Source organism: Hyla sarda, chromosome 3 (genome assembly GCF_029499605.1).
Source record: "Hyla sarda isolate aHylSar1 chromosome 3, aHylSar1.hap1, whole genome shotgun sequence".
Lineage (NCBI taxonomy): Eukaryota > Metazoa > Chordata > Amphibia > Anura > Hylidae > Hyla > Hyla sarda.
In genome coordinates this window covers 5,267,913-5,295,391 of record NC_079191.1, presented here as the reverse complement: position 1 = coordinate 5,295,391, position 27,479 = coordinate 5,267,913, and the positions used below count along the sequence as shown (strand labels likewise).

Here is a 27,479-nt window from a genome sequence, read left to right as displayed (position 1 = left end):
GACTCGCAGGCTTTATCTATGAGATGGTGGAGGAAGCAGGACTCGCAGGCTTTATCTATGAGATGGTGGGGGAAGCAGGACTCACAGGCTTTATCTATGAGATGGTGGAGGAAGCAGGACTCACAGGCTTTTTCTATGAGATGGTGGATGAAGCAGGACTCTCAGGCTTTATCTGATTGGATGGGGAAGCAGGACTCACAGGCTTTCTATATGAGATGGTGGAGGAAGCAGGACTCACAGGCTTTATCTATGAGATGGTGGGGGAAGCAGGACTCGCAGGATTTATCTATGAGATGGTGGAGGAAGCAGGACTCACAGGCTTCATCTATGAGATGGTGGGGGAAGCAGGACTCACAGGCTTCATCTATGAGATGGTGGGGGAAGCAGGACTCACAGGCTTTCTCTATGAGATGGTGGAGGAAGCAGGACTCACGGGCTTTATCTATGAGATGGTGGAGGAAACAGGACTCACAGGCTTTCTCTATGAAATGGTGGGGGAAGCAGAACTCGCAGGCTTTATCTATGAGATGGTGGAGGAAACAGGACTCACAGGCTTTATCTATGAAATGGTGAGGGAAGCAGGACTCACAAACTTTATGTATGAGATGGTGGATGAAGCAGGACTCACAGGCTTTCTCTATGATTGGATGGGGGAAGCAGGACTCACAGGCTTTATCTATGAGATGGTGGATGAAGCAGGACTCACAGGCTTTATCTATGAGATGGTGGAGGAAGCAGGACTCACGTGCTTTCTATATGAGATGGTGGAGGAAGCAGGACTCACAGGCTTTATCTATGAGATGGTGTGGGAAGCAGGACTCACAGGCTTTATCTATGATTGGATGGGGGAAGCAGGACTCACATGCTTTCTTTATGAGATGGTGGGGGAAGCAGGACTCACAGGCTTTATCTATGAGATGGTGGATGAAGCAGGACTCACAGGCTTTATCTATGATTGGGTGGAGGAAGAAGGACTCACAGGCTTTATCTATGAAATGGTGGGGGAAGCAGGACTCGCAGGCTTTATCTATGAGATGGTGGAGGAAGCAGGACTCGCAGGCTTTATCTATGAGATGGTGGGGGAAGCAGGACTCGCAGGCTTTTTCTATGAGATGGTGGATGAAGCAGGACTCACAGGCTTTATCTGATTGGATGGGGAAGCAGGACTCACAGGCTTTCTATATGAGATGGTGGGGGAAACAGGACTCACAGGCTTTATCTATGAGATGGTGGAGGAAGCAGGACTCACAGGCTTTCTCTATGAAATGGTGAGGGAAGCAGGACTCACAGGCTTTCTATATGAGATGGTGGGGGAAACAGGACTCACAGGCTTTATCTATGAGATGGTGGGGGAAGCAGGACTCGCAGGATTTATCTATGAGATGGTGGAGGAATCAGGACTCACAGGCTTTATGTATGAGATGGTGGGGGAAGCAGGACTCACAGGCTTTCTATATGAGATGGTGGGGGAAACAGGACTCACAGGCTTTATCTATGAGATGGTGGAGGAAGCAGGACTCACAGGCTTTCTCTATGAAATGGTGAGGGAAGCAGGACTCACAGGCTTTCTATATGAGATGGTGGGGGAAACAGGACTCACAGGCTTTATCTATGAGATGGTGGGGGAAGCAGGACTCGCAGGATTTATCTATGAGATGGTGGAGGAATCAGGACTCACAGGCTTTATGTATGAGATGGTGGGGGAAGCAGGACTCACAGGCTTTATCTATGAGATGGTGGAGGAAGCAGGACTCAGGCTTTATCTATGAGATGGTGGAGGAAACAGGACTCACAGGCTTTCTCTATGAAATGGTGGGGGAAGCAGGACTCACAGGCTTTATCTATGAGATGGTGGAGGAAGCAGGACTCACAGGCTTTATGTATGAGATGGTGGGGGAAGCAGGACTCACAGGCTTTATCTATGAGATGGTGGAGGAAGCAGGACTCACAGGCTTTCTCTATGAAATGGTGAGGGAAGCAGGACTCACAGGCTTTCTCTATCAGATGATGGGGGAAGCAGGACTCACAGGCTTCATCTATGAGATGGTGGGGGAAGCAGGACTCACAAACTTTATGTATGAGATGGTGGATGAAGCAGGACTCACAGGCTTTCTCTATGATTGGATGGGGGAAGCAGGACTCACAGGCTTTATCTATGAGAGGGTGGGGGAAGCAGGACTCACAGGCTTTCTTTATGAGATGGTGGAGGAAGCAGGACTCACAGGCTTTATCTATGAGATGGTGGGGGAAGCAGGACTCACAGGCTTTATCTATGATTGGATGGGGGAAGCAGGACTCACATGCTTTCTTTATGAGATGGTGGGGGAAGCAGGACTCACAGGATTTATCAATGAGATGGTGGATGAAGCAGGACTCACAGGCTTTATCTATGATTGGGTGGAGGAAGAAGGACTCACAGGCTTTATCTATGAAATGGTGGGGGAAGCAGGACTCGCAGGCTTTATCTATGAGATGGTGGGGGAAGCAGGACTCACAGGCTTTATGTATGAGATGGTGGGGGAAGCAGGACTCACAGGCTTTCTCTATGAGATCATGGGGGAAGCAGGACTCACAGGCTTTATCTATGAGATCGTGGGGGAAGCAGGACTTGCAGGCTTTATCTATGAGATGGTGGGGGAAGCAGGACTCACAGGCTTTAGCTATGAGATCGTGGCGGAAGCACGACTCACAGGCTTTATCTATGAGTGGGAGGAGGAAGTGGGACTCAGAAGCTTTATCTATAAGTGGGAGGGGAAGCAGGACTGAGAGAAGTAGATGGTTTTTCTATATTATCATCCTTTTGCGTTACGTTGTATATTATGTTACAGTATATTGGATTTATGTTATATTGTATATTATAGTATATTGGATTTGTTATGTTGTATATTATATTACAGTATATTGGATTGATGTTATATTGTATATTATAGTATATTGGATTGATGTTATATTGTATATTACAGGATATTGGATTTATGTTATGTTGTATATTATATTACAGTATATTGGATTTATGTTATGTTGTATATTATATTACAGTATATTGGATTTATGTTATGTTGTATATTATATTACAGTATATTGGATTTGTTATGTTGTATATTATATTACAGTATATTGGATTTATGTTACATTGTATATTATATTACAGTATATTGGATTGATGTTATATTGTATATTCTATTACAGTATATTGGATTTATGTTATATTGTATATTACAGTATATTGGATTTATGTTATAATGTATATTATATTACAGTATATTGGATTGATGTTATATTGTATATTATATTACAGTATATTGGATTTATGTTACTTTGTATATTCTATTACAGTATATTGGATTTATGTTATAATGTATATTATATTACAGTATATTGGATTTATGTTATATTGTATATTATATTACAGTATATTGGATTTACCGTATTTATCGGCGTATAACACGCACTTTTTAGGCAAAAATTTTTAGCCTAAAGTCTGTGTGCGTGTTATACCCCGATATACCCCCAGGAAAGGCAGGGGGAGAGAGGCCGTCGCTGCTCGCTTCTCTCCCCCTGCCTTTCCTGGGGTCTAGAGCCCTGCTGTCGGCCCTTTTCACCCCTTTTCACCCCTTTTCACGCCAGGGGGAGAGAAGCGGCGCCGACAGCCAGGGGGAGAGAAGGGGCAGCGGCACCCATTGCCGGCGCCGCTGCCCCGTTGCCTCCCCCATCCCCGGTGGCATAATTACCTGAGTCGGGTCCGCGCTGCTCCAGGCCTCCGTCGTGCGTCCCCGGCGTCATTGCTATGCGCTGAACGGCGCGGCGCATGACGTCAGAGCGCCGCGCCGTGCATAGCAACGACGCTGAGGACGCACGACGGAGGCCTGGAGCAGCGCGGACCCGACTCAGGTAATTATGCCACCGGGGATGGGGGAGGCAACGGGGCAGCGGCGCCGGCAATGGGTGCCGCTGCCCCTTCTCTCCCCCTGGCTATCGGCGCCGGCACCGATAGTCAGGGGGGACAGAACGGGCAGCGGCGCCGATAACCAGGGGGTGAAAAGGGCCGACAGCAGGGCTCTAGACCCCAGGAAAGGCAGGGGGAGAGAAGGGGGCAGCGACGGCCTCTCTCCCCCTGCTTTTCCTGGGGGTATATCGGGGTATACACACGCACACACGCACCCTCATTTTACCATGGATATTTGGGTAAAAAACTTTTTTTACCCAAATATCCTTGGTAAAATGAGGGTGCGTGTTATAGGCCGGTGCGTGGTATACCCCGATAAATACGGTATGTTATAATGTATATTATATTACAGTATATTGGATTTATGTTATATTGTATATTATATTACAGGATATTGGATTTATGTTACATTGTATATTATATTACAGTATTTTGGATTTATATTATGTTGTATATTATATTACAGGATATTGGATTTATGTTATATTTTATATTATATTACAGTATATTGGATTTATATTATGTTGTATATTATATTACAATATTTTGGATTTATGTTATATTGTATATTACAGTATATTGGATTTATATTATGTTGTATATTATATTACAGTATTTTGGATTTATGTTATATTGTATATTACAGTATATTGGATTAATGTTATGTTGTTTGTGATCGGGGCTACATGATCGTGCTCGTGATTACCATGGTATCTACTTACTTGTTATATGTAAACATTTACCCTAATATATCGGTCTGAATTGTGCCCAAAGACCGGACCAAGGCCACGCCTTTAGTGGGCAAAAGTCAGCATGTTAGGGAAAATAAATGTAATAATCATGGAACCAATGCCCCTAACTTACCGCAAAACAGATATGCTTTAACATTAAACAGGCTGTAACTGAGGGCGAACCGACTGTCCTAGGAATCGATGCCTAGAAACTGAAGCTGTGGGGTCAGGCCTACTTACCAAACCTTGAGTTGTCACTTGAGCAGGGTTAAGCTAATATCCAGCTGCTATTTGCTTTGCATGTTTGCCTAACATCTCAAGATGAGATTGAAGAACTACGACCTGTCAGGCCTGATGAAGCTCACCATGTCTCTGCTATTAGGTGGCAAAATGAAAAAACTGTTAGCAAGATAAAGCCCAATCACCACTACCTGACTAACCTAACGGTAACAGCCTGTAGATCAAACAATGTCCGAAACACCTTACCTGAACTGAGCCAAACCTAAACTGACCCATTCCTGACTCCACTGGTCTCAGGAGTAGTGTCCCCCTGCGAGTGAACCGTCCTTTGTTTCTACCGTGTCTGTTGTTTTCGCATGTCCAATGTATCTGCAGGCAATTGAGACTCCCTGCATGGGCCATCGTGCCCTCAACTGACCCGTTGAGCATATGAGGGTGCCGCCGAGTCAGGCACTGATAGGTGACCGTCATCCGTGAGTTGAATGCTAGCTGTGGACAATATGTTAGTCACAAACCTGCATGGTGTACCCCCCGGGAGACGTAGCAAGCATAATTGGCAACTCCGTGTATGTGATGAGTTACCACTGTACTGCAGAAAGTCAGCAACCAAACCCGTGTGATACCTCCTATTGCCGAGGTAGTAGACATACGGAATGCACGACCGCCCGTGCCTACAAGTCTATTGCTCTGAAGCTGCATCCGAAAAAATGGTGAACTGCATGGGCCTTCTCCTGCAGACGTGGCTGGCGTAACGAGTGAAGAACCACCTACGTGACAAAAAAGTATGGCTCTGAAGACGTGTCAGTAACAATAACCTGTGTGGTGTCTCCCCCTGCAGACGTGGCAGGTACATTGGGTAATAACCACCTATGTGTCGAGGAGTTATTGTTCTGAAAATCGTGTCAGTAACAATAACCTGTGTGGTGCTCCCCCCTGCAGCCGTGGCAGGCATAACGGTTAAGCAACCACCTATGTGTCGAGAAGTTATTGCTCTGAAAAACATTTCAGTAACAATAACCTATGTGGTGCCCCCCCCCCCCCCTGCAGACGTGGCAGGCATAACGGTTAAGCAACCACCTATGTGTCGAGAAGTTAATGCTCTGAAAAACGTGTCAGTAACAATAACCTATGTGGTGCCCCCCCCCCCCCCTGCAGACGTGGCAGGCATAACTGTTAAGCAACCACCTATGTGTCGAGAAGTTATTGTTTTGAAAACGTGTCAGTAACAATAAAATATGTGATGCCCCCCCCTGCAGACGTGGCAGGCATAACGGTTAAGCAACCACCTATGTGTCGAGAAGTTATTGCTCTGAAAAACGTGTCAGTAACCATAACCTATGTGGTGCCCCCCCCTGCAGATGTGGCAGGCATAACGGTTAAGCAACCACCTGTGTGTCGAGAAGTTATTGCTCTGAAAACGTGCCAGTGAGAATAACTTGTGTGGTGCCCCCCCCCCCCCTGCAGACATGGCAGGTAAACAACCACCTGAGAGTCAAAAATTATAGCTCAGAAAAATATGTCCGTAACAATAACCAGATGTGGCGGAATAAACCACAAGTGTGTCATGAAATTCTTGCTCTGAGGCTGTGTCGGTAACGGTAACCTGTGAAAACTGCCCCTGCAGACGTGGCAGGCATAACTGGTAAAACCAACCACCTGTGCGTCATATGTTGTTATTCTAGAACGTGTTAGCGAGAACAGTTATGCAGTGCATCCCCCTGCAGATGTGGCAGGTATACTGGATATGCAACCACCTATATGTTGTGACGTTGTTTCTCTGAAAACGTGACGGTGACAAGTGACTATACAGTGCCTCCCCTTTCAGCTGCGGCAGGTACAAAGGGTAAACAACCTCCTGTGTGTCATGATGATGTATCTCTGGAGACATGTCAGTAACAACAACTGCGCAATGTGATCCCCTAACCCGTGGTAGGAAAGTTGGGAAACAACTGCTATTATCATGATTTGATTTGCAAAGTGTGCCAACAACAATAACCGTAGTGCGTGCCCTTTGGGTGAAAGATTAGAAAGTGGAGGCTGAATATGACATGTCAAGATGGAAGTGCAATATGTAATCGTGCAAGTGACTTGTGACTAAGGAGTGGCCCAACTACTAAAGTAACTAGAGTAACCTATTAGCAGTGGAAGCGAAGGCCGAACTTAACAGCAGTAGCATATGCGCCGAGACGAACTGTGACATGCAAGGTCAACTAAGTTTGAGTGGAGAGCTGATCCAAACCTCGCAATGAATGACTGCCGGAAGCAATGCAGTCATGTACGGAAAAGATAACGTATGAAAAGTATGAAAAGCTATGAATGTATGTCCGGATACAGACATGGCCTGAGCATCTAAAAGCATGAGGTAGGGTGAGTGAGGTAAGCGAGTATTGTATGAGGATACAAGCAGAAACGAGGAGGGGATAGAAAACACAGTGTGAATTCAGGTAGAAAACAGACATAGTCGCACATCTACAATCTTGTATAATGATCTGATTGGTTCTGAGCATAATATCAAAAACTAACAGGTTGTTGTTATACATTTTTGATCAAAAAGTACAAGCCCACTCGCCACGTCAAGGCCACCTATTTAGAGTGGGTCCCTAACGTCCCTAGCATAAAATGGCGCAGCACTGGGCGGCGACCACCACCGCCGCGACACCAGTGCCCACAGGGGGAACGACCCACTGGCAGAGCGGCCCCAATGCCACTCAAACCAGTCTATGGGTCGCACCTCCCCGCAGACACGGCGCCACGGCAGCAACGGTAAATGTCATGAGCGTATGATCAGTATGAATGCCATGGGCGTATGATCATTATTCAGTAGAAATGCCAAGGGCTTATGATCAGTCTAGAACCATGAGCCTATGGAACTGTACAAATGCCATAAGTGCATGAGCAGTATAAATATCATGGGCGTGTGAACAGTATTCGGAATGACTGCCATGATCGAATGATTAGTATAAATGCCATGGGCATGTAATCTTTATACAGTATAAGTGTTACGTGCATATGTACGGTATAATGCCATGACGTGTCAACAATAGAAAAGCCATGAGCAGTATGAAAGCCATGAGTGCTATGAAAATACCATGAGCATAAATAGTGAACTCCTTGAAGAACGAATGAACCGTGTGAATGCCATGAACGTAACACCGTATATAATGTCAAGAACGTATGAATAGCGTGAAATCCATTAGTAAGTGGACCATGTAAACCCTGTGAGCGTATGGGAGTATGAGTGCTGTGAGGGTAACAGAATGAAATGAACTTGCCTAGTGTAAAATGCCATGAGCGTATGGCCAGATAAATGCTGTGAACGAATGTATTACAATGAAACTATGTAAACCGTAGAAATACTATGAGCGTACGAGCAGTGTGCCATGAGCGTATGAAATTAAACCATGAGTGTACAGACAGTATGCAGGTCATTGCAGTACAAACAGTAAAGATGCCCTACCCATGAAACAGTGTAACAGTTGTGTGTTTGACCAGTATGAATGCCAAAAGCGTATGAACTGATTCTGTCACCGTACAACCAATAAATATTATAGGCATATTTACAAGGTAAATGCAACGAGCGTATGAAGACCTTGCAAAATTTAAATTGAAAGCTGTGAAGACAATGAGTGCTATGAAAGTATGTGCGGAAAGGAAGCTATGACAATATGTACGGAATGAAATGCTATGACGGTATATAACGAGAATGAATGCTATGTGCGCGAGTAAATGCCGTTACCGCCTGTGCAGAAATGAAAGCTTGAAGTATTGCGGAAATAACTGCTATGAAGATATGTGCGGGAAAGTTATTGAGATATGAATAAATGCTATGAAAGTTATGCCTCGGATTTTCACATCTGCAAGAAAGACCGATGCAATATGGTGAGGATGAATGCGGAATCGGTGTAAGGTAGAAACTGTAACAAAACCTCAGTTGTGAGATGTATCTAGCACAGACAAGTCTTCAGCCTCTGAACAGAATTTGTTCTTCACACTTCACTTTATACACGTGGACAATGCATGTTATCTTATTTATACCTGAAAAATGCACCTAACCCATCTTGCCCGCGATCATCTATAGGAAATGGAGACGAGCCCATGAGTTACGCAGTGCCGCTGGAACAGGCCCCCTATTATGACAAAATTAGTGCTCGTTATCTATTTCCCTCTTTTTCGCCGGGAGACGGTGCACGTACCACTGATGAGGGACCGCGAATCTGGTCTAGTCAGCCCCGCTCCGTTACCCCGAGTACCGCTGAAGTACTGATCCAGTACTGTGGAAAAAACGCTACCCCCCCCCCCCCCCCCGGAAGCGCTGCCGTGAGACGTTGCCGGCCAAAACAACCAACTCCTGTATACCGAGCCTGCGTACAGCAGGGAGGTTACCCTCATGCCCAGAACTGCCTATCCCTTGTATTTACCCCCGGCTCCCGAAGCCTGCATCCGCAGACAGAGACGGCGGAAGAGCAAGGCCCGACCTCACCTGACCACACGCAGATCCTCCAGTCCCGCCGGACATCATCCCGTTACTACCTTCCATGCCACTCGGTGGACTGCATCTGTAACTGAATCTCCCGCCAACCCTGGTGTCAGCTGACAGCGAAACCCCATCAAATTGGCCTATCCTCCACAAATGTCATGAACGCCCCCCCCTGATAGGAGGCAGGGGCGTCATATACCCCTGCCTCGACCCATAATCCCTTATGGCCCACCTGGCCGTGCAGGGGGGTGGAGATTCATCCGCCCCTCTCACAAATACAGCCTAATTAGGCTTCCTACAAATTATATTACATTATATTGGATTTATGTTATATTGTATATTATATTACAGGATATTGGATTTATATTATATTGTATATTACAGTATATTGGATTTATGTTATATTGTATATTATATTACAGTATATTGGATTTATGTTACGTTGTATATTATATTACAGTATATTGGATTTATGTTATATTGTATATTACAGTATATTGTATTTATGTTACATTGTATTTTATATTACTTTATATATTATATTACAGTATATTGGATTGATGTTATATTGTATATTATATTACAGGATTTTGGATTTATGTTACATTGTATATTATATTACAGTATATTGGATTTATGTCACATTGTATATTATATTACAGTATATTGGATTTATGTTATGTTGTATATTATATTACAGTATATTGGATTGATGTTATATTGTATATTATATTACAGTATATTGGATTTATGTTACATTGTATATTACAGTATATTGGATTTATGTTATGTTGTATATTATATTACAGTATATTGGATTTATGTTATATTGTATATTATATTACAGTATATTGGATTTATGTTACATTGTATATTATATTACAGTATATTGGATTTATGTTACATTGTATATTATATTACAGGATTTTGGATTTATGTTACATTGTATATTATATTACAGTATATTGGATTTATGTTATGTTGTATATTATATTACAGTATATTGGATTGATGTTATATTGTATATTATATTACAGTATATTGGATTTATGTTATGTTGTATATTATATTACAGGATATTGGATTTATGTTATATTGTATATTATATTACAGTATATTGGATTTATGTTATGTTATATATTATATTACAGTATATTGGATTTATATTGTATATTATATTACAGTATATTGGATTTATGTTATGTTGTATATTATATTACAGTATATTGGATTTATGTTATGTTGTATATTATATTACAGTATATTGGATTTATGTTATATTGTATATTATATTACATTATATTGGATTTATGTTATGTGTTATATTATATTACAGTATATTGGATTTATGTTATATTGTATATTATATTACATTATATTGGATTTATGTTATATTGTATATTATATTACATTATATTGGATTTATGTTATATTGTATATTATATTACATTATATTGGATTTATGTTATATTGTATATTATATTACATTATATTGGATTGATGTTATGTTGTATATTATATTACAGTATATTGGATTGATGTTATATTGTATATTATATTACATTATATTGGATTTATGTTATATTGTATATTATATTACATTATATTGGATTTATGTTACATTGTATATTATATTACAGTATATTGGATTTATGTTATGTTATATATTATATTACAGTATATTGGATTTATATTGTATATTATATTACAGTATATTGGATTTATATTGTATATTATATTACAGTATATTGGATTTATGTTATGTTATATATTATATTACAGTATATTGGATTTATGTTATGTTATATATTATATTACAGTATATTGGATTTATGTTATGTTATATATTATATTACAGTATATTGGATTTATATTGTATATTATATTACAGTATATTGGATTTATGTTATGTTATATATTATATTACATTATATTGGATTTATGTTATGTTATATATTATATTACAGTATATTGGATTTATATTGTATATTATATTACAGTATATTGGATTTATATTGTATATTATATTACAGTATATTGGATTTATGTTATGTTGTATATTATATTACAGTATATTGGATTTATGTTGTATATTATATTACAGTATATTGGATTTATGTTGTATATTATATTACAGGATATTGGATTTATGTTATATTGTATATTATATTACAGGATATTGGATTTATGTTATGTTGTATATTATATTACAGTATATTGGATTTATGTTACATTGTATATTACAGTATATTGGATTTATGTTATGTTGTATATTATATTACAGTATATTGGATTTATGTTATGTTGTATATTATATTACAGGATATTGGATTTATGTTATATTGTATATTATATTACAGTATATTGGATTTATGTTACATTGTATATTACAGTATATTGGATTTATGTTACGTTGTATATTATATTACAGTATATTGGATTTATGTTATATTGTATATTATATTACAGTATATTGGATTTATGTTACATTGTATATTATATTACAGTATATTGGATTTATGTTACATTGTATATTATATTACAGTATATTGGATTTATGTTATGTTGTATATTATATTACAGTATATTGGATTGATGTTATATTGTATATTATATTACAGTATATTGGATTTATGTTATGTTGTATATTATATTACAGGATATTGGATTTATGTTATATTGTATATTATATTACAGTATATTGGATTTATGTTATGTTGTATATTATATTACAGTATATTGGATTTATGTTATATTTTATATTATATTACAGTATATTGGATTTATGTTATGTTATATATTATATTACAGTATATTGGATTTATATTGTATATTATATTACAGTATATTGGATTTATGTTATGTTGTATATTATATTACAGTATATTGGATTTATGTTATGTTGTATATTATATTACAGTATATTGGATTTATGTTATATTGTATATTATATTACATTATATTGGATTTATGTTATGTGTTATATTATATTACAGTATATTGGATTTATGTTATATTGTATATTATATTACATTATATTGGATTTATGTTATATTGTATATTATATTACATTATATTGGATTGATGTTATATTGTATATTATATTACATTATATTGGATTTATGTTATATTGTATATTATATTACATTATATTGGATTTATGTTATATTGTATATTATATTACATTATATTGGATTGATGTTATGTTGTATATTATATTACATTATATTGGATTTATGTTATATTGTATATTATATTACATTATATTGGATTTATGTTATATTGTATATTATATTACATTATATTGGATTGATGTTATGTTGTATATTATATTACAGTATATTGGATTGATGTTATATTGTATATTATGTTACAGTATATTGGATTTATGTTACATTGTATATTATATTACAGTATATTGGATTTATGTTATGTTATATATTATATTACAGTATATTGGATTTATATTGTATATTATATTACAGTATATTGGATTTATATTGTATATTATATTACAGTATATTGGATTTATGTTATGTTATATATTATATTACAGTATATTGGATTTATGTTATGTTATATATTATATTACAGTATATTGGATTTATATTGTATATTATATTACAGTATATTGGATTTATGTTATGTTATATATTATATTACAGTATATTGGATTTATATTGTATATTATATTACAGTATATTGGATTTATGTTATGTTATATATTATATTACATTATATTGGATTTATGTTATGTTATATATTATATTACAGTATATTGGATTTATATTGTATATTATATTACAGTATATTGGATTTATATTGTATATTATATTACAGTATATTGGATTTATATTGTATATTATATTACAGTATATTGGATTTATGTTATGTTGTATATTATATTACAGTATATTGGATTGATGTTATATTGTATATTATATTACATTATATTGGATTTACGTTATGTTGTATATTATATTACAGTATATTGGATTTATGTTATGTTGTATATTATATTACAGTATATTGGATTTATGTTGTATATTATATTACAGTATATTGGATTTATGTTGTATATTATATTACAGTATATTGGATTTATGTTGTATATTATATTACAGTATATTGGATTTATGTTATGTTGTATATTATATTACAGTATATTGGATTTATGTTATATTGTATATTATATTACAGTATATTGGATTGATGTTATATTGTATATTATGTTACAGTATATTGGATTTATGTTACATTGTATATTATATTACAGTATATTGGATTTATGTTATGTTATATATTATATTACAGTATATTGGATTTATATTGTATATTATATTACAGTATATTGGATTTATATTGTATATTATATTACAGTATATTGGATTTATGTTATGTTGTATATTATATTACAGTATATTGGATTTATGTTATGTTATATATTATATTACAGTATATTGGATTTATATTGTATATTATATTACAGTATATTGGATTTATATTGTATATTATATTACAGTATATTGGATTTATGTTATGTTGTATATTATATTACAGTATATTGGATTGATGTTATATTGTATATTATATTACATTATATTGGATTTACGTTATGTTGTATATTATATTACAGTATATTGGATTTATGTTATGTTGTATATTATATTACAGTATATTGGATTTATGTTGTATATTATATTACAGTATATTGGATTTATGTTGTATATTATATTACAGTATATTGGATTTATGTTGTATATTATATTACAGTATATTGGATTTATGTTATGTTGTATATTATATTACAGTATATTGGATTTATGTTATATTGTATATTATATTACAGTATATTGGATTTATGTTATATTGTATATTATATTACAGTATATTGGATTTATGTTACATTGTATATTATATTATAGTATTTTATATTACTTTATATGTTATATTGTATATTATATTACTGTATATTGGATTTATGTTATGTTGTATTTTATATTACTTTATATGTTATATTTCAGTATATTGGATTTATGTTACATTGTATTTTATATTATTGTATATTATATTACTGTATATTGGATTTATGTTATGTTGTATTTTATATTACTTTATATGTTATATTTCAGTATATTGGATTTATGTTATGTTGTATATTATATTACTGTATATTGGATTTATGTTACGTTGTATATTATATTACAGGATATTGGATTTATGTTACATTGTATTTCATATTATTGTATATTATATTACTGTATATTGGATTTATGTTATGTTGTATTTTATATTACTTTATATGTTATATTTCAGTATATTGGATTTATGTTATATTGTATTTTATATTACTTTATATGTTATATTTCAGTATATTGGATTTATGTTACATTGTATTTTATATTACAGTATATTGGATTTATATTATATTGTATATTATATTACGGTATATTGGATTGATGTTACATTGTATTTTATATTACTTTATATATTATATTACAGTATATTGGATTTATGTTATGTTGTATATTATATTACATTATATTGGATTTATGTTACATTGTATTTTATATTACTTTATATATTATATTACAGTATTTTGGATTTATGTTATATTGTATTTTATATTACTTTATATGTTATATTTCAGTATATTGGATTTATGTTACGTTGTATATTATATTACAGTATATTGGATTTATGTTACATTGTATTTTATATTACTTTATATATTATATTACAGTATTTTGGATTTATGTTATATTGTATTTTATATTACTTTATATGTTATATTTCAGTATATTGGATTTATGTTACATTGTATTTTATATTACAGTATATTGGATTTATATTATATTGTATATTATATTACGGTATATTGGATTGATGTTACATTGTATTTTATATTACTTTATATATTATATTACAGTATATTGGATTTATGTTATGTTGTATATTATATTACATTATATTGGATTTATGTTACATTGTATTTTATATTACTTTATATATTATATTACAGTATTTTGGATTTATGTTATATTGTATTTTATATTACTTTATATGTTATATTTCAGTATATTGGATTTATGTTACGTTGTATATTATATTACAGTATATTGGATTTATGTTACATTGTATTTTATATTACTTTATATGTTATATTACAGTATATTGGATTTATGTTATATTGTATATTATATTACATTATATTGGATTTATGTTACATTGTATTTTATATTACTTTATATATTATATTACAGTATTTTGGATTTATGTTATATTGTATTTTATATTACTTTATATGTTATATTTCAGTATATTGGATTTATGTTACGTTGTATATTATATATCTGTATATTGGATTTATGTTACATTGTATTTTATATTACTTTATATGTTATATTACAGTATATTGGATTTATGTTATATTGTATATTATATTACTGTATATTGGATTTATGTTATGTTGTATATTATATTACAGTATATTGGATTGATGTTATGTTGTATATTATATTACAGTATATTGGATTGATGTTATGTTGTATATTATATTACAGTATATTGGATTGATGTTACATTGTATTTTATATTACTTTATATATTAGATTACAGTATATTGGATTTATGTTATGTTGTATATTATATTACATTATATTGGATTGATGTTACATTGTATTTTATATTACTTTATATGTTATATTACAGTATATTGGATTTTTGTTACGTTGTATATTATATTACATTATATTGGATTGATGTTACATTGTATTTTATATTACTTTATATGTTATATTACAGTATATTGGATGAGTTATGTTGTAGTTTTGTCAGTAACCTTAGACAAGTTATCGTGTTGCGGTTATTATCGGAGATGGCGCTTGCTGTATTTTTGTTGCTTCCTCTGGGTGTTGTTATCACTTATTATATATACCGGGGGGGACGTCCGGCAGCTGAGCCCCGGGGCCCCGGAGGAGAGGGCCGCAGCTCCTTCTGAGACGTCTCCTGTGTTCATCTGAATATAGAAATGACACCAGCGCTGAGCCGGCCCCCGGGGGCCACAACACAAGGGGATAATATTATCTATAGATCCAGCCGCTCATGTATTAACCTCTTATCATACACTCAGCCCTGAATACACAACTCACTGTGTGCATTACATGGGACTGCTTTACCTGTACTTCTCATATGTTACCTGTTACATAGGACTGCAGGGTATTACTGAATTACCTGCACACCTCATGTGTTACCTGTTACATAGGACTGCAGGTTATTACTGAATTACCTGCACACCTCATGTGTTACCTGTTACATAGGACTGCAGGTTATTACTGAATTACCTGCACACCTCATGTGTTACCTGTTACATAGGACTGCAGGTTATTACTGAATTACCTGCACACCTCATGTGTTACCTGTTACATAGGACTGCAGGTTATTACTGAATTACCTGCACACCTCATGTGTTACCTGTTACATAGGACTGCAGGTTATTACTGAATTATCTGCACACCTCATGTGTTACCTGTTACATAGGACTGCAGGTTATTACTGAATTATCTGCACACCTCATGTGTTACCTGTTACATAGGACTGCAGGTTATTACTGAATTACCTGCACACCTCATGTGTTACCTGTTACATAGGACTGCAGGTTATTACTGAATTACCTGCACACCTCATGTGTTACCTGTTACATAGGACTGCAGGTTATTACTGAATTATCTGCACACCTCATGTGGTACCTGTTACATAGGACTGCAAGTTATTACTGAATTACCTGCACACCTCATGTGGTACCTGTTACATAGGACTGCAAGTTATTACTGAATTACCTGCACACCTCATGTGTTACCTGTTACATAGGACTGCAAGTTATTACTGAATTACCTGCACACCTCATGTGTTACCTGTTACATAGGACTGCAGGTTATTACTGAATTATCTGCACACCTCATGTGTTACCTGTTACATAGGACTGCAGGTTATTACTTAATTACCTGCACACCTCATGTGGTACCTGTTACATAGGACTGCAGGTTATTACTGAATTATCTGCACACCTCATGTGTTACCTGTTACATAGGACTGCAGGTTATTACTGAATTACCTGCACACCTCATGTGTTACCTGTTACATAGGACTGCAAGTTATTACTGAATTACCTGCACACCTCATGTGTTACCTGTTACATAGGACTGCAGGTTATTACTGAATTATCTGCACACCTCATGTGTTACCTGTTACATAGGACTGCAGGTTATTACTTAATTACCTGCACACCTCATGTGGTACCTGTTACATAGGACTGCAGGTTATTACTTAATTACCTGCACACCTCATGTGGTACCTGTTACATAGGACTGCAGGTTATTACTGAATTATCTGCACACCTCATGTGTTACCTGTTACATAGGACTGCAGGGTATTACTGAATTATCTGCACACCTCATGTGTTACCTGTTACATAGGACTGCAAGTTATTACTGAATTACCTGCACACCTCATGTGTTACATAGGACTGCAGGTTATTACCGAATTATCTGCACACCTCATGTGTTACCTGTTACATAGGACTGCAAGTTATTACTGAATTATCTGCACACCTCATGTGTTACCTGTTACATAGGACTGCAGGTTATTACTGAATTACCTGCACACCTCATGTGGTACCTGTTACATAGGACTGCAGGTTATTACTGAATTACCTGCACACCTCATGTGTTACCTGTTACATAGGACTGCAGGTTATTACTGAATTACCTGCACACCTCATGTGTTACCTGTTACATAGGACTGCAGGGTATTACTGAATTATCTGCACACCTCATGTGTTACCTGTTACATAGGACTGCAGGTTATTACTGAATTACCTGCACACCTCATGTGTTACCTGTTACATAGGACTGCAGGTTATTACGGAATTACCTGCACACCTCATGTGTTACCTGTTACATAGGACTGCAGGTTATTACTGAATTACCTGCACACCTCATGTGTTACCTGTTACATAGGACTGCAGGTTATTACTGAATTACCTGCACACCTCATGTGTTACCTGTTACATAGGACTGCAAGTTATTACTGAATTACCTGCACACCTCATGTGTTACCTGTTACATAGGACTGCAGGTTATTACTGAATTATCTGCACACCTCATGTGTTACCTGTTACATAGGACTGCAGGTTATTACTTAATTACCTGCACACCTCATGTGGTACCTGTTACATAGGACTGCAGGTTATTACTGAATTATCTGCACACCTCATGTGTTACCTGTTACATAGGACTGCAGGTTATTACTGAATTACCTGCACACCTCATGTGTTACCTGTTACATAGGACTGCAAGTTATTACTGAATTACCTGCACACCTCATGTGTTACCTGTTACATAGGACTGCAGGTTATTACTGAATTATCTGCACACCTCATGTGTTACCTGTTACATAGGACTGCAGGTTATTACTTAATTACCTGCACACCTCATGTGGTACCTGTTACATAGGACTGCAGGTTATTACTGAATTATCTGCACACCTCATGTGTTACCTGTTACATAGGACTGCAGGGTATTACTGAATTATCTGCACACCTCATGTGTTACCTGTTACATAGGACTGCAAGTTATTACTGAATTACCTGCACACCTCATGTGTTACATAGGACTGCAGGTTATTACCGAATTATCTGCACACCTCATGTGTTACCTGTTACATAGGACTGCAAGTTATTACTGAATTATCTGCACACCTCATGTGTTACCTGTTACATAGGACTGCAGGTTATTACTGAATTACCTGCACACCTCATGTGGTACCTGTTACATAGGACTGCAGGTTATTACTGAATTACCTGCACACCTCATGTGTTACCTGTTACATAGGACTGCAGGTTATTACTGAATTACCTGCACACCTCATGTGTTACCTGTTACATAGGACTGCAGGTTATTACTGAATTACCTGTACTTCTCATATGTTACCTCTTACATAGGACTGCAGGGTATTACTGAATTATCTGCACACCTCATGTGTTACCTGTTACATAGGACTGCAAGTTATTACTGAATTACCTGCACACCTCATGTGTTACCTGTTACATAGGACTGCAAGTTATTACTGAATTATCTGCACACCTCATGTGTTACCTGTTACATAGGACTGCAGGTTATTACTGAATTACCTGCACACCTCATGTGTTACCTGTTACATAGGACTGCAGGTTATTACTGAATTACCTGCACACCTCATGTGTTACCTGTTACATAGGACTGCAGGTTATTACTGAATTACCTGCACACCTCATGTGTTACCTGTTACATAGGACTGCAGGTTATTACTGAATTACCTGCACACCTCATGTGTTACCTGTTACATAGGACTGCAGGTTATTACTGAATTACCTGCACACCTCATGTGTTACCTGTTACATAGGACTGCAGGTTATTACTGAATTACCTGCACACCTCATGTGTTACCTGTTACATAGGACTGCAGGTTATTACTGAATTACCTGCACACCTCATGTGGTACCTGTTACATAGGACTGCAGGGTATTACTGAATTACCTGCACACCTCATGTGTTACCTGTCATCTTACATAAGACTGCAGGTTGTTAATACTGCATTACCTGTTTTTGTCTTTGGCCCTCCTTGTGATTGGTTCCTTGTCTTTGTCCCTCCTTGTGATTGGTTCCTTGTCTTTGTTCCTCCTTGTGATTGGTTCCTAGTCTTGGTCCCTCCTTGTGATTGGTTCCTTGTCTTTGTCCCTCCTTGTGATTGGTTCCTTGTCTTTGTCCCTCCTTGTGATTGGTTCCTTGTCTTTGTCCCTCCTTGTGATTGGTTCCTTGTTTTTGTCCCTCCTTGTGATTGGTTCCTAGTCTTTGTCCCTCCTTGTGATTGGTTCCTTGTCTTTGCCCCTCCTTGTGATTGGTTCCTAGTCTTTGTCCCTCCTTGTGATTGGTTCCTTGTCTTTGTCCCTCCTTGTGATTGGTTCCTTGTCTTTGCCCCTCCTTGTGATTGGTTCCTAGTCTTTGTTCCTCCTTGTGATTGGTTCCTTATCTTTGTCCCTCCTTGTGATTGGTTCCTTGTCTTTGTTCCTCCTTGTGATTGGTTCCTAGTCTTTGTTCCTCCTTGTGATTGGTTCCTTATCTTTGTCCCTCCTTGTGATTGGTTCCTTGTCTTTGTTCCTCCTTGTGATTGGTTCCTAGTCTTTGTCCCTCCTTGTGATTGGTTCCTAGTCTTTGTCCCTCCTTGTGATTGGTTCCTTGTCTTTGTCCCTCCTTGTGATTGGTTCCTAGTCTTTGTCCCTCCTTGTGATTGGTTCCTTATCTTTGTCCCGCCTTGTGATTGGTTACTTGTCTTTGTCCCTCCTTGTGATTGGTTCCTAGTCTTTGTCCCTCCTTGTGATTGGTTCCTAGTCTTTGTTCCTCCTTGTGATTGGTTCCTTGTCTTTGTCCCTCCTTGTGATTGGTTCCTTGTCTTTGTTCCTCCTTGTGATTGGTTCCTTGTCTTGGTCCCTCCTTGTGATTGGTTTCTTGTCTTTGTCCCTCCTTGTGATTGGTTCCTTGTCTTTGTCCCTCCTTGTGATTGGTTCCTAGTCTTTGTCCCTCCTTGGGATTGGTTCCTTGTCTTTGTTCCTCCTTGGGATTGGTTCCTTGTCTTTGTCCCTCCTTGTGATTGGTTCCTTGTCTTTGTTCCTCCTTGTGATTGGTTCCTAGTCTTTGTCCCTCCTTGTGATTGGTTCCTAGTCTTTGTCCCTCCTTTTGATTGGTTCCTTATCTTTGTCCCGCCTTGTGATTGGTTACTTGTCTTTGTCCCTCCTTGTGATTGATTCCTTGTCTTTGTCCCTCCTTGTGATTGATTCCTAGTCTTTGTCCCTCCTTGTGATTGATTCCTTGTCTTTGTCCCTCCTTGTGATTGGTTCCTTGTCTTTGTCCCTCCTTGTGATTGGTTCCTTGTCTTTGTCCCTCCTTGTGATTGGTTCCTTGTCTTTTCTCCTTGTGATTGGTTCCTTGTCTTTGTTCCTCCTTGTGATTGGTTCCTTGTCTTTGTCTTTCCTTGTGATTGGTTCCTTGTCCCTCCTTGTGATTGGTTCCTTGTCTTTGTTCCTCCTTATGATTGGTTCCTAGTCTTTGTCCCTCCTTGTGATTGGTTCCTTGTCTTTGTTCCTCCTTGTGATTGGTTCCTAGTCTTTTCTCCTTGTGATTGGTTCCTTGTCTTTTCTCCTTGTGATTGGTTCCTTGTCTTTTCTCCTTGTGATTGGTTCCTTGTCTTTTCTCCTTGTGATTGGTTCCTTGTCTTTGTCCCTCCTTGTGATTGGTTCCTTGTCTTTGTCCCTCCTTGTGATTGGTTCCTTGTCTTGGTCCCTCCTTGTGATTGGTTTCTTGTCTTTGTCCCTCCTTGTGATTGGTTCCTTGTCTTTGTCCCTCCTTGGGATTGGTTCCTAGTCTTTGTCCCTCCTTGGGATTGGTTCCTTGTCTTTGTTCCTCCTTGGGATTGGTTCCTTGTCTTTGTCCCTCCTTGTGATTGGTTCCTTGTCTTTGTTCCTCCTTGTGATTGGTTCCTAGTCTTTGTCCCTCCTTGTGATTGGTTCCTAGTCTTTGTCCCTCCTTGTGATTGGTTCCTTATCTTTGTCCCGCCTTGTGATTGGTTACTTGTCTTTGTCCCTCCTTGTGATTGATTCCTTGTCTTTGTCCCTCCTTGTGATTGATTCCTAGTCTTTGTCCCTCCTTGTGATTGGTTCCTTGTCTTTGTCCCTCCTTGTGATTGGTTCCTTGTCTTTGTCCCTCCTTGTGATTGGTTCCTTGTCTTTTCTCCTTGTGATTGGTTCCTTGTCTTTGTTCCTCCTTGTGATTGGTTCCTTGTCTTTGTCTTTCCTTGTGATTGGTTCCTTGTCCCTCCTTGTGATTGGTTCCTTGTCTTTGTTCCTCCTTGTGATTGGTTCCTAGTCTTTTCTCCTTGTGATTGGTTCCTTGTCTTTTCTCCTTGTGATTGGTTCCTTGTCTTTTCTCCTTGTGATTGGTTCCTTGTCTTTTCTCCTTGTGATTGGTTCCTTGTCTTTGTTCCTCCTTGTGATTGGTTCCTTGTCTTTGCTCCTTCTTACAGGGCGTTTGACCTCACAGACAATTAAACAAGAAAAGGCGGAATATGTGAAGGTGTCAGTGGGCGGCCATGGGTCAGAGGGTGCGGCGTTGTCACCTGCAGGTGAGTGCAGACATAGTCTCTGTGTAAAATGTCCTTACATCATTCTTATCCATTAGATCTCATATATAACAGCTGGAATAAGATTATAGGTAACCTGGAATATGTCACCTGGAGTTTTATTCTTCTAATAGAGTAACAGGTATATCTGAAAAAGACAGCAGAGCTTCTCATGGAACAATATCTCGTGGGGGGAGCAGATAATCCTTATAAAATGAAAGCAAGACTGCTCACCTTCTGGGGTTGTGTGTCAGACACAACCACCTATTAAAGCCTGAGTAATGTCACGGTGCAGCCGCCAAGGTTTTCAGCAGAATGTAGACTCCTGCCGAACGGGAGTATGTCACAAGGGTTGAAACAAGCCAGGATTCCTCGGTGCGATCCATGCGAATAAACTTACATAGAGCAAAGTGCTTAAAATCATAAAGTCATTTATTGTCAATGCCAGAGTAAAACAGATGCGTTTTTGGGCTTCAATGTTAAAATTGGCTTTTGTGCATACAGTTAAAATTACAGGGTGTATATAGGGCAATAGATGAGCACCAACTGATTCAATTAAGAGCAACCTGATGCCATCACTCCTGTCGGGGAGAAAACGCAGGGTGACGTGTGGTGTAAACAGTGTCAGATGACACACAGTGTTGTAAGCAACAATAAAGGGGTGCGATGTTTGCATGATACATTGAATAAATCATGTCTGACGGTCGCATTACATATATTCATATTGAGGGGAGAAGTTAGTGGAGGCATGTCAAATGCGGACATCTAATTTGACATGCTTCCAGTAACTTCCTGGGAAATTTACGTTGTAAGAGAGGAGATCAAGAACCCAATGGTCACTGTGGTTGAGCTCCAAAGATCCTGTGTGCAGATGGAAGAAACTTCCAAAGGGTCCAGAACCATCACTGCAACCTCCACAATCCGGGCTTTATAGCAGTAAGAATCCTCTCCTCACCTGCCTAATACCATCCCTACAGTGATCGGGGGCAGCATCATGTCTGGGGGAAACCAGGCACTGCCCATCACCTGCCCAATACCATCCCTACAGTGATCATGGTGGGGGCAGCATCATGTCTGGAGGAAACCAGGCACTGCCCATCACCTGCCCAATACCATCCCTACAGTGATCATGGTGGGGGCAGCATCATGTCTGGAGGAAACCAGGCACTGCCCATCACCTGCCGAATACCATCCCTACAGTGATCATGGTGGGGGCCGCATCATGTCTGGAGGAAACCAGGCACTGCCCATCACCTGCCCAATACCATCCCTACAGTGATCATGGTGGGGGCAGCATCATGTCTGGAGGAAACCAGGCACTGCCCATCACCTGCCCAATACCATCCCTACAGTGATCATGGTGGGGGCAGCATCATGTCTGGAGGAAACCAGGCACTGCCCATCACCTGCCCAATACCATCCCTACAGTGATCATGGTGGGGGCAGCATCATGTCTGGAGGAAACCAGGCACTGCCCATCACCTGCCCAATACCATCCCTACAGTGATCATGGTGGGGGCAGCATCATGTCTGGAGGAAACCAGGCACTGCCCATCACCTGCCGAATACCATCCCTACAGTGATCATGGTGGGGGCCGCATCATGTCTGGAGGAAACCAGGCACTGCCCATCACCTGCCCAATACCATCCCTACAGTGATCATGGTGGGGGCAGCATCATGTCTGGGGGACACCAGGCACTGCCCATCACCTGCCCAATACCATCCCTACAGTGATCATAGTGGGGGTAGCATCATGTCTGGAGGAAACCAGGCACTGCCCATCACCTGCCCAATACCATCCCTACAGTGATCATGGTGGGGGCAGCATCATGTCTGGAGGACACCAGGCACTGTCCATCACCTGCCCAATACCGTCCCTACAGTGATCATGGTGGGGGCAGCATCATGTCTGGGGGAAACCAGGTACTGCCCAATACCATCCCTACAGTGATCATGGTGGGGGCAGCATCATGTCTGGAGGACACCAGGCACTGCCCATCACCTGCCCAATACCGTCCCTACAGTGATCATGGTGGGGGCAGCATCATGTCTGGGGGAAACCAGGTACTGCCCATCACCTGCCCAATACCATCCCTACAGTGATCATGGTGGGGGCAGCATCATGTCTGGGGGAAACCAGGCACTGCCCATCACCTGCCCAATACCATCCCTACAGTGATAATGGTGGGAACAGCATCATGTCTGGGGGAAACCAGGCACTGCCCATCACCTGCCCAATACCATCCCTACAGTGATCATGGTGGGGGCAGCATCATGTCTGGAGGAAACCAGGTACTGCCCATCACCTGCCCAATACCATCCCTACAGTGATCATGGTGGGGGCAGCATCATGTCTGGGGGAAACCAGGTACTGCCCATCACCTGCCCAATACCATCCCTACAGTGATCATGGTGGGGGCAGCATCATGTCTGGAGGAAACCAGGCACTGCCCATCACCTGCCCAATACCATCCCTACAGTGATCATGGTGGGGGCAGCATCATGTCTGGGGAAAACCAGGTACTGCCCATCACCTGACCAATACTATCCCTACAGTGATCATGGTGGGGGCAGCATCATGTCTGGAGGAAACCAGGCACTGCCCATCACCTGCCCAATACCATCCCTACAGTGATCATGGTGGGGGCAGCATCATGTCTGGAGGAAACCAGGCACTGCCCATCACCTGCCCAATACCATCCCTACAGTGATCATGGTGGGGGCAGCATCATGTCTGGAGGAAACCAGGTACTGCCCATCACCTGCCCAATACCATCCCTACAGTGATCATGGTGGGGGCAGCATCATGTCTGGAGGAAACCAGGCACTGCCCATCACCTGCTCAATACCATCCCTACAGTGATCATGGTGGGGGCAGCATCATGTCTGGAGGAAACCAGGCACTGCCCATCACCTGCCCAATACCATCCCTACAGTGATCATGGTGGGGGCAGCATCATGTCTGGAGGAAACCAGGCACTGCCCATCACTTGCCCAATACCATCCCTACAGTGATCATGGCGGGGGCAGCATCATGTCTGGGGGAAACCAGGTACTGCCCATCACCTGCCCAATACCATCTCTACAGTGATCATGGTGGGGGCAGCATCATGTCTGGAGGAAACCAGGCACTGCCCATCACCTGCCCAATACCATCCCTACAGTGATCATAGTGGGGGCAGCATCATGTCTGGACGAAACCAGGTACTGCCCATCACCTGCCCAATACCATCCATACAGTGATCATGGTGGGGGCAGCATCATGTCTGGGGGAAACCAGGTACTGCCCATCACCTGCCCAATACCATCCCTACAGTGATCATGGTGGGGGCAGCATTATGTCTGGGGGAAACCAGGTACTGCCCATCACCTGCCCAATACCATCCCTACAGTGATCATGGTGGGGGGCAGCATCATATCTGGAGGAAACCAGGTACTGCCGATCACCTGCCCAATACCATCCCTACAGTGATCATGGTGGGGGCAGCATCATGTCTGGGGGAAACCAGGCACTGCCCATCACCTGCCCAATACCATCCCTACAGTAATCATGGTGGGGGCAGCATGTCTGGAGGAAACCAGGTACTGCCCATCACCTACCCAATACCATCCCTACAGTGATCATGGTGGGGGCAGCATCATATCTGGAGGAAACCAGGCACTGCCGATCACCTGCCCAATACCATCCCTACAGGTATCATGGTGGGGGCAGCATCATATCTGGAGGAAACCAGGCACTGCCCATCACCTGCCCAATACCATCCCTACAGTGATCATGGTGGGGGCAGCTTCATGTCTGGAGGAAACCAGGTACTGCCCATCACCTGCCCAATACCATCCCTACAGTGATCATGGTGGGGGCAGCATCATGTCTGGAGGAAACCAGGTACTGCCCATCACCTGCCCAATACCATCCCTACAGTGATCATGGTGGGGGCAGCTTCATATCTGGAGGAAACCAGGCACTGCCCATCACCTGCCCAATACCATCCGTACAGTGGTCATGGTGGGGGAAAACCTGATCTAGAGAGCTCTTGGGAACGGGAACAGACATCCGTGTGAACGCAGCCTAATGATTGGATGTCAGTGTAAGCATCAGTTATTAGACGCTGTGCATGTCAGTAAATAGAATCGATGTATCAGTGGGGACCGCGAGAAGAGGAGGAGTGCGATTACGGGCGGGGCTATGACATCACGAGCTCCCAGCTCCAGCGTTCGGATTAGTTTGTTCCAAACGCTTAGCAGCGGAGTGCCCATTTAATTCTGTATATAAAAATGTTTGTATCAGTTTGGATCCATTATTGTTCAGTTAATAAACCAAAAACGAAATGTTTTTGTTCTGAGCATGCTCAAAAGTAAAAACGGAGTGAAAAAAACGGATGACATTAAAGGCTCATCTGTTTTCCATAGACTTCAATGTTACATTTACTGTATCCGTTCTTTCTTCCGTTTTTTTGAAGAGAGAAAACAATACAGCTTGAGCCGTTTTTTTCTTCCATCAATAAATCGAAGAGGAGGAGTGAGAACTGAATGGAGGTGAAGAGCAAGATGGGCAAGATGCTAATGATGACGGCGCCAGGGCGAACAGCAATGGCGCCAGCTCTGACACGTCAAAAGCTTAGCCGATATACGTAATAGCATGCAGAGGTGCTGTGGGGCAAATAATAGGAGTAGGAGATGAGGAGTCAGGAAGTACGGAGAGTAGAAATGCAAAACCGGGGAGAGAATAGTGAGAAAAAAGAGTGAAGGAAAATAATGGGAAGACTGAAGAGAAAGGGGCGGAGCAACTCATCCATGAGATTGATAGCAGCAGACCGCTTCACTTCACATCCAATCAGTGAACAAGCAGGAAGGCGGTAGATGAAACGGGGGAAT

The 27,479-nt window shown here is 39.4% G+C and overlaps 1 protein-coding gene across 6 annotated transcripts in view; it reads left to right on the top strand.

Moving 5' to 3' along the window:
- LOC130361122 (zinc finger protein 235-like) overlaps nt 1–27,479 on the top strand; it is a 145,038-nt gene that overhangs the window by 68,066 nt on the left and 49,493 nt on the right. For all 6 annotated transcript variants that reach the window (XR_008890883.1, XM_056563706.1, XM_056563703.1 and 3 more), the window contains exon 8: nt 22,508–22,606. Coding sequence is in view for 5 of the 6 variants with exons in the window: in XM_056563706.1 (XP_056419681.1) it covers nt 22,508–22,606 (99 nt within the window). In the remaining variant the exon portion in view is untranslated. The remainder of the gene's footprint in view (nt 1–22,507; nt 22,607–27,479) is intronic.